At 38.0% G+C, this 9,815-nt stretch overlaps 1 protein-coding gene across 4 annotated transcripts; it reads right to left on the reverse strand.

Moving 5' to 3' along the window:
* Nucleotides 1–509: 509 nt before the first annotated feature.
* Nucleotides 510–8,182, reverse strand: LOC117540463 (arfaptin-2-like). Of its 4 annotated transcripts, none has more exons than XM_034207165.1 (11): nucleotides 7,401–8,182; nucleotides 6,927–7,008; nucleotides 6,698–6,806; nucleotides 5,436–5,544; nucleotides 5,104–5,166; nucleotides 4,460–4,546; nucleotides 4,221–4,324; nucleotides 3,102–3,323; nucleotides 2,863–3,020; nucleotides 2,587–2,761; nucleotides 510–1,782 (listed from the first exon to the last, which is right to left on the reverse strand). In XM_034207165.1, exons 3-11 carry the CDS (start codon nucleotides 6,794–6,796, stop codon nucleotides 1,627–1,629), a joined length of 1,173 nt encoding a protein of 390 aa, XP_034063056.1. In that variant the 5' UTR covers nucleotides 6,797–6,806; nucleotides 6,927–7,008; nucleotides 7,401–8,182; the 3' UTR covers nucleotides 510–1,626. The 4 variants fall into 4 exon arrangements, with proteins under 4 accessions (XP_034063056.1, XP_034063055.1, XP_034063057.1 ...); XM_034207164.1 differs by lacking the exon at nucleotides 7,401–8,182 and adding an exon at nucleotides 7,154–7,326; XM_034207166.1 differs by lacking the exons at nucleotides 5,104–5,166; nucleotides 7,401–8,182 and having other exon boundaries at nucleotides 6,927–7,332.
* Between the last annotated feature and the right edge of the window lie 1,633 nt (nucleotides 8,183–9,815).

Here is a 9,815-nt window from a genome sequence, read left to right on the forward strand (position 1 = left end):
TGCAGGCATGCGTTCCACCTTTGTTAAAATATCACATTAAAGGAACATTTTATAAAACACTTTGTCATCTCAGGCCTCATAACATCCTCAAAACATCCTCTGAATGTTGCAGTTAAAACGTTATGTCTTAGTTAACCTTAAATGAACATTATTTTAAAATTACAAACATCCTCAAAAGGTTCTTTGAACATCAGATTAAAACGTTTTCTTTAAAACATTATTATAACCTGTAGGTAACGTTAGCCAAAGTTGTGAGAACGTTCCCTGCTAGCTGGGACAGCAGTCGAATACAGTAAATGCATACAAGGGATCTGATGGGTATCATTATGGTTTAGAAACTGAAGTTTTTAAATGTATTAATAAATTATGAAAAGCATGTTAAAGATATATCAGGTTGTATAAGTGAGTACATCATTAATGTTGCCATACAATAACATATTGTGAGCTTTCTGTACATCATCTTTAAGAGCTTCCCACATAACATTGAAGGATCTGTGTCGACGGCACAGTTAAGCGAAACAAAACATCCAGCAGATTTTATTGGAAATGCAGAACAAGACAAAGACAATCATCTGACTAGAATTGAAAATAAATGCACGTACCATACAATGTTGTGTCACAAAACAATTGGTAAATAAATAACACAGAATAAGAAATGTACGTATACATTCGGTCCTTTAAGAGACACTGAAATGAATTTTAGGATTTGAGACTTCAAGAATGAGTGTTGAAGGATCATTTTTCTTTTTAAATTGCACCTTGGATTGCAAGGGCATTGATTGTTCAGAAGTTGTATTGATTGAAGCATCTAATGTATGGATTCATGCAGTTACTTAGTGTAACATCTATTGAGGCTTGTTTCCATATACACATTGGAGTAAACATGACAGATACTGTGCTGAATTCACATCTCTTACCCAAAATGTAGGATATCAAAATAGCTATGGATTATATATTAGGTTAAAGAAAATCACTTTAATCACTCTGTGTATTTATATGTTCCATTCTATGCAAACTGACCATTCAGGGAGGTAAACCACAAGGTGATATTAGAAGCGTGGTGGGATAACTTTGAAAATTATGCATTATCCTGGTGGCTCTGATTTAAATTTGTGAAACTAAATTTGAAAAAATAGGGTTCAGTCATGCATAGAATATTTCATAATTTTATATCATCCCACCAGCTTATCTGATTTGTGGAGTTCCTCCAATGTGATATACTCTGAATATATATATATATATATTATATATATAAGATAACGCTTTTGACATAATACAAAAACAAAACATAATGCATGTGCAAAACTGCCAAGGAGTATTTCCACAATAGTAGACTATACTGTACATACATAAAAAAGTGATAAATGATTGTGCTACCTAAAGGATAAGAAAGTAATTTGTGACTCAACAAAAAAATCAAAGTACAACTAAAATAGTTGTACTGTCTATGTAATATGTGATACTTAAAAACATTAAAAAAGAAAATCTTACATTTGCTGTATCACTGAACACAAATGATCCTATAACATACTCATTTATGCATTTCATTCTTGCCCATCTGACCCCAATGTCAAGATCCTCCCTGACCAGCCGCCAGCTGTCACTGTACACCTCAACCAACCCAGTCTACTGCTCCTCCAGCCAGGATGGCTTGTCTGTTCCCGGGGGCTTTAACTTTACATTGAACTGTATTAGAGTTTGTTCCAATTGCTCCTGGTTGCCAGCAAAGTAGGCTGAGATAGCATTGTGGAAGAGAAGCAGCTGCTTGTGCATAACCTTAACCTAAAGAAAAAAGAAGAGGTAAATGTTGCCATTACTAACACAGTTTCTAAATTCTAGAGGAAGAGTACATCCCATGGACATCTGTTAAGATAACATTTACAAGCAGTTTATTTAGATTCTAGGGAATCAACCAGAAAGCAACTTGCACATATTATTCCTCTATTTATTCCCAAGCTTCAAATACAAACAAATTCTTTCTCACTTAGTTGATGAAAACTATCAGACATTAGTGTTTGATTTTAAACAATGTCTCAGTTTCAATTTTGACAAAACTGAGACATTTGCTTTTTATTGTAATTATCAACAGCATAATTATGCTCATGTCTGTGCACGAAGAAGCCTGCCTGCTTCCTCTGGTTGATCAGTTCTGCGTCAATAGATGCATATGGGCAGAGATTGAGTGGGGAAACTCAACCTCAAACCACTGCTGTAGTGCATAATAGTTTTGATTAACCAAACTACTGATTTTATTCTACATTCAGAATGACAGGTAATTGTGAGTCTTTTTAAAAAGGTAACCTAACACCGGACTGAAGAGAGGAGTTTCACTGGTTGACAGTTTTAAGCCTGTTTCAGCTCTTACCACACCCAGCATCACTGGTGGTTGGGGTTGGGTGCGAGTCATAAATGTTGCAGACACTCCCAACAGTGATGTCATAGGGTCCTGAATACTTTACCTACACATCACTGCAGACATTTGAGACGTTAATCCAGTGGAGATCAGATATAACAATAACAGATTTCCGGAGGTATTAAGCTACTCTTTTAGTAGGCAGACATTTGAAATGACTTTAAACCACAAACCTTGTTTTCGTCCAGGAATTTGAGCTTGATGGTGACATCACTACGCAGCCTTTCATATTTGTCTCTGTGGATCTGGTAATCATGCTGAGCCATCTCTATGCGGACCATGGCAGCTGCATCCCTGGGGCCCAAACTCAGCTCCTCCATATCAGAACGATAGGCATCAAACTCAAGTCTGCACGGAAAAAAACCAGTTCAGGCTGTCAGGCTCTCATTCTCCAGGTGATAACCACAAAGGTATTCAGATCATATTCTTCACCTATCAGGTTTTGTTACCTTGCATTCTCATACAGTTTAATGGTCAGCAGAGTATCCTCCATTGTTTTGTTGACCAGTGTGTCGATACTGGACACAAAAAAGCTGATGGCACTGAGGAGAGACTCGCCATTTCTGCACAGCAGTTTCTGTGTTTCTGCATTATAGCCAAACTCGTCCTGCAGAGAAACACAATTTGACCTGTCAACTTCAGTTCCCTCTCACATCACACTGGGAGCTTTTGCAATACTGAAAAGTACCTGCAACTCTGGGGACTTCTGGCTGAGGTCGGCGAAGGTGTCTCCCAGCGCCTGTTGTGTCTCCACCATGCTTTGGAAATGAGTGGTGAGTGCAGTGGTCAGTTTTAGGATGGTTTCATACTTGCTCTTGGTGTCTCTCAACACGTCAATCTGAGCTTCCAGTTCCAGGTCTACTGTTCTTGAACCTCTGCCAAACCTCTCTGAGAACATCTGCTTTGTACACTACAAAGAGGAAATGCATAAAGAAAAGCAGATTCAATTAAAAGGTAGGATAGGTAATTCACTTCAGAAACACTTTTTGTTATATTCCATGGAATGCTCTTAGCTCCGATAGCAATGAATACATTAAATGCTTTAACAATAAATACATGAAAACATTTCATCTGTGGAAGCCGTGGCGCTGTAAAAAGCACAACCAATTATTTTAGCCGGCCCGGCTAAAATAACTGGATGGCCTACCTGCCTGTCAGCCTTCCATCTCGTGCACAAACTTATCTCGTGCCCTCATTGGTCATGTGTGTGTTTGTGTGTGTTGGAGGAGGGGCTCTGTAAGGAAGTCTGAAGGAAGGGGCAGATTTTTTTCGGCTGCGTACTTTCAAATTCTAGCGCACTCGAGCTGGTTTCTCCATTCCTACCTACCCTACCTTTAAGGTAGTACAAAGTCATTATGACTGAAAAACACAAAAGGTGGTCTAGTGCTGCAACTTACAATTATTTTTAAATATAGATTAATCTTGATCATTTATAGATTCAACGATTAATCCTAAACTCAGAAAATAGTGAACAATGTTTAATCCAGGTTCTCAAAATCCAAGGTGATTGAAATGTCTTGTTTTGTAAATCCAAAGCACTAAATACTTTGAGAATGGATTAGGTCAATCCATTATCAAAGAATTTAGTATTTATTATTGCATAATAAAAATGATATATTAACAACACGGTTAAGCTTGGGACCAAAGGATACCTACAATTTTCACATAATGTATTTTAAACCTCTCTTACATGCTTATATTCTCAAATGTATGTTGGTTCTGCAAAGAATGATAAATAGTGCAAGCATATCTTTTTGAGCTTGTGGAAACTTTTTAAAGAAAATAATCTACACACAGTACACAATACCTTGTATGTATTTATGCCCCATTTCTTCACACTGTCCAATTTCTCCACTGCCACACCACGAGAAAGTTCTTCGGTTGAATTACCAGTATTATTGTTCGACGACCCTAACAGACACAACACAAATCTATGAAGACTCTAATGCATGTCATCAAAGTTTAAAAGGCGGGGGGGTAGATGAAAAGCATGAACTATGACAATGAGTGAGAACAGTGTGGACATGGTGATGAGCCTGGTGATACCTGGATGCTGGTCTGTGTGTTGGGAAAGTCGACTTGCTGCAGATTGGCTGTTTGGCAAGCCAACAACCCTGGATTTCATGCGAATGTCTGTAATGAGCATGGGGATGATAAAGAGTGAGAATGAAATGATGGCATGAAGTGAAATATGTGTAAAAAGAGGTTTGGCATTAAGATATGCGGCTGAACAGCAGAGTTTGCAGACTGAAAGAAAATGTAAAGCTCTGTGATGGAGGATACATAATACATTGGAGTTAAAGGGATTTCGAAATAATCTACCATGCCGGTCTCTCATGCTGAAGGAAAGGGTTTATTCACAGATGAAAATGGACTTCATGGGATGAGAAGTAACAATGAAAATGAACAACTGTCATCCAAAGTGCATTTTACAGGAAAAAGAGGACAGTCGTATTAGACAACAATGCAGCATTTGAAGTGACAGCCCTGTATCAGGTTAGTGCACCCATAATCCTGGAAGCTGCCAAAACACTTTCTGTTTCTGAAGCTGTGAGTTGAAGAGGTACAAGCAAGGTTTCATATAACATCCTCAGTCAAGCAATATCAAAACCTCTTATACAGAGCCAAACCGATCAACATATATAGGTTAATTTAGAAAACAAAAAAGGGTTGTCAGAATACACAGCCACCTGGTCCCGGTGCAGGGGCTCTTCTTCTGTCCACATACTCAGGGTTGAAGCGTACTGCTGGCCCTATGGGATATGGATGTTTATAATGTGAACCTGGAGCCTAGAGGTCAGACTCTTGTGAAACATCAAAATACAAGAGAGAAAAGGGGGGTCAGGTATCGACCACTTTAGGAGACTTAAGGTTTGCAGCTTTGACAATCTCCTGCTCAGCGCATGGCAGTCTGTAGATGTGGATAAATCAATGATATCTTTGGAGAGCAAACCATGTTCGTAAGAATATGCAACAACAAAGTGAAACCTGTAAAGGATGGCAGTTTTTTTCCGAACAGTACCTTTGATGCTGCTGGTAGGGATGATGCCCCCTGCAGGTCCTCCATAACCTCCTGAGACAATGCTGGTTTCATTCAGGTTGGGTCCAGACACCATCACCTGCTGCAAGTCCTGATGCGGTCACCACAAAATATTGTTAATTAATATGATTAAGAATGCAATACATATTATCAAATGTAATGGTTTAGAAACTGTGACTATATCTTTGGACATTATCAACTTAAAAATAATGTATCATGAAAAACTAGTTGTAAAGTAGTTGTACAATACAGTACTATGCACTATACGTTACTATAACGTGACATTGCAGGAGGTTATATTGCACTAACAATATACATGCAAGTGCAATACAACCTCAATACCAACATTTTGTTTGTTACTTATTGTGTTATTAATAATGTGTTCATACTTAGCACTTTTGTCTGCTGTTGTAATAATGTAAATGTCCCCATTGCGGGACAAATAAAGGTTTTCTGATTCTGATAATGATATATTCCAAATAAAGAATAATAATACTATGAAAAAAGAATAGTGCAAACTAGGAATTTGTGTGCAAATGAAAAAAAAAGCTATTTGCCCAAGGCTACCCCACTCTTAGTGGACTAACTGTATGTTCTGGCCTTTGTCCACTGAGATCTATTTTCTTTAGTTTTAAAACTTTTCATGCTAAATGACTCATTAACAAACAATTATAAACACATCCAGATAACACACGGTTTAAAGCTTTACTTTTGCAAGTTTCTTTAAGGAGAAAATCAGTGTTATGTATCTGTCGATTAAATCAATGAATTAGTCATACTTTGTCAACTGACAGTGAGTCAACCTGCACAGTCACCACGCAGAAATAGCTTATATGCTCTTTTGATTATTCAGTATGGTGACCCTACTGTCCTCACACTGACATATTATTCATAGGACAACTGATACTGCAGCTTTCTCATCCCTGTACAAGAATGTGACATTACAGTTGTGAATTGCTTTTCATGCAAGCTGAAGCTCATAAATAAAAGTCATCCTTGTGCTCACTATCCATGCTCTAAACCCATATTTCTCATATGTAGGTATTGATGGGGACAGTGGTATAACATTACAGATCCTGTAAACATCTGCAGGCCTGGTTGATGTGTAACAGCTGGCCTAAACAGCAGTAGTCATGTGTATCGCGTGAAAAGGGTCCGAGAAACAAACAATCTGAGCAAAAAACACAAAAAAACAGATTTATTTAAAAACCACTGTCAGCTATTTGAGAGAAAATGTGACTGACCTGCTCGAGGCTGTCATCCTCTGGCAGAGTTCCTGTGTCTCCATTGCTGTTAATGGGGATCTCCATGGTTGCAGCCTTGCTCATGATACTGTCTGCCATATTTTAATCTCTGCAAGACAGCACACAGTAACACTTAAAGATAATATTATGTTTGCAGTTTTACAACATGCCTACTGTCTGCAGCGTTCAAGTCCACATTGACATAAAGTATCTTCTTGTTCTTGCTTACATTGATGATAATGTGGCGGCGCTGAAGTGGCTATAGTAGTTGACAGCTAGCTTCCTCACCAGTCGAAAACCTGAAGTCCAGCCTTCCGAGGAGAAAAAAGCCGTTATTCACACTTAAAGCAAACTTGAAAAGCAAAATGTTCAACGGGAAAGCACCGTTGTTGTATTAGCTATAATGCAATGCTAAATCCATCCATTGTTATCCATTGTTTTTCCTGCAACGTTTACGTTATCTGCCTGCTTTCATGTAATTCAGCCAGAAAATCCCTGCATCCATCCAGCTAACAGCTTTAGTAGCACTTCGAAATAAAATACTGTGTGATTTTTATTCTATTGCAAGTCAGATGGCAGGAGTTTAAAATCAATGCACTTCAAGTAAAACATAGGATCTTCACTCTTGAGTTCGTTTTATTAAATACATGAGAGGCTGGAAGCGTATAATGTGAATGGATGCTATTATTTTGAAGGGTAATACCTTGAATGTAGCATCACCGTCAAGCTTCCTCCCCCGCTCCATCTTCCACGTAGCGCGGTGCTGACGTAGCTTTATCCCTGAACTGCAGTGTTATGCTGCTCCGGAAGATGTCACTAACAGCTAACTGACTAGTGAAAAGAAAACCTGACATGTCAAACATACACTGAGCTCTGCATTAGTAACTCCAGGCGTTGGCCCCTTTAATGTTGTGATTGTTAGTCATTATAAGGCAGGTTGTTTCGTCCTGCCTGTTATTGATTGTGATTGCAATATCTCTCGAAATCGAATTGTATAAATACAGTCGTCTGTTGTGAGATGTGAAAGGCCTGGAGATAGACCTCACCATAGTAAACTGACCACACTTTCAATTATTTGCCTCATTTGTTTAAATCAGGGATGCAAGGGAAATGCACATGGTCTCCGAATGTAGAAGTGTTTTTGTGATTACTCCAGGTTTGAACAGGGAACCAGCCCCTCACCCACATTAATTACAGTAAATGGCCCCTGATGATTTCCTGCAAGTGACATATTTTCCAAACATGTCATTTGGAGAAAACATTTTCCCTTGCTTGCTTTTTCATAATCATCCCTGTCTTCTTCCTTTGTCAGGATTTGTGATCATCCGCATATGACTCAATTTGATTATTGCATCAACAAGTTCAAAAACAATGACAGCAAGGGGTGATTTTAGGTCATGTGTTTGCCCGTAATCAACATGTCAAAGATTATTTGACAGGCACGATATGTGTTCTGCTTTTGTTCCTCTTTTTAAAATGCATAGAATACTATGCTGAACAAGGACATTCATTGGCAATCATCCAATAAACACAATATGGAGATCTTAAAGTTTAGAATCGTGTTTTTTATAATGGCAAACAGTGCACAATATTTGCTGACAACTTAGAAAGAAAGGCTTAAGTTGTTCCTATCAACATTCAAACCCAAGACAGTAATGTGCTTTGGGCATAATATACAAGTTGTGTCAATCAATGCCTTCATTTATCGAGGACAGGAACTGAGGTCACAGAAATTGTAAAGGTAATGAGGCTGTTGCCGTTGCTACTTTAGTGAAATTTTGGTCAGTGAATAATTGTATCTGTTTTGACTTACCATTTGAAGAGAATGACTAACTCAATATCCTTTAGCTCCGGTACCTTTGACCTGCACATTATTCATGGACCACAAACAGCCTGCTGTTGCTGTTAGTAGCATTTTAAAACCAGTTGTTTTTGTCTTTTGGAGTGTAAGTGAGGGAAACTATGTGCTGTGGTTAATTACCAGCATTGCACGAGATTGCAAGCTGCAATTAGGTATTTTAGGCTTATTAAAGAAGGCTTTAATCACAAATTCTCTCATGTTTCAGAATGTTGATGTGATAAACATCACATCAATTTAGCTTCATGGTAGTCAACAGATTTATGTTTTAAGGTGCAGCTGTGTTGGTTAGTACTTGTTCTTAAGCTCTCTCTACTTTTAACTTTGAATATAAATGTTAAGACACCAGACCCTCACAGGAGAATGTCAGTTGTGTTTTGCCTATACATTTAGAACAAGACCAAATTAAATGTTAAAGGTCTCAGGCGGGTTCTCTTCTATGTATCTGCTTTGCATGTCACAAATCCAGTGCATGTAAATAGATGGAGACCTAAACCTCAGTGTACCCTGCCCCCTGTCATTTACGATATCTTGTTTTTAATGATCATTAAGCTATCTTCCAGATGTTGGGAGGTCAGATATTCTCCACACAGTTCCCTGTGCTCTGCAGCAGCAACAAGGAGTACCGAGTGAGACAGAGGAATCCAGAAAAACAGGGCTAAACAGTGCTGCCTGCATCTTTACTCCATGGGAATTACAAACAGCGCTCAAGTTTCACATAACAAGGCATATGGAAGTACTTTTTTTATAGTGTCTTTAATGCTTTTCAAAAAGTCTGTCAAACTTTTTCCCAGTTAGTAATTCAATCAATGCTCTCAGAGAAACAGCCATTCATCTTCAGAGATCCTTGGATGCTGTGAATATCAATCATAGAATCTCTGAGAAGACAACACATCTTTGAGAACAACAATACATATTTATAGGCTTTCCCTTTATTCAATAACTAATAACAGTACAGATATTTTTCTGTGGGAAATAATGCATGGTTGAGATGGTAGATCACATTTCTAATGAAAAGATACATTTTGTTTGACGGACTCTTTGTTCCATTTTTCTTCTCTGCTATCTTCTACGTTTTTGAGGTTTCAATTAGGTATAAACACAAAGCTGTCAAGATTATATCGCATCGCAAACAAATAGAGAAAAGTAACATGATATCAATTGAAAATAAATTCAGAAAACAAAGACTATTATTTTGTTCGTGAGATAATGCAATAACACGTTCTTTTGAATTTATTTTCAAGGCAGATTTCTCTTTGA

The sequence above is a fragment of the Gymnodraco acuticeps genome, unplaced genomic scaffold (genome assembly GCF_902827175.1).
Source record: "Gymnodraco acuticeps unplaced genomic scaffold, fGymAcu1.1, whole genome shotgun sequence".
Classification (NCBI taxonomy): Eukaryota; Metazoa; Chordata; class Actinopteri; order Perciformes; family Bathydraconidae; genus Gymnodraco; species Gymnodraco acuticeps.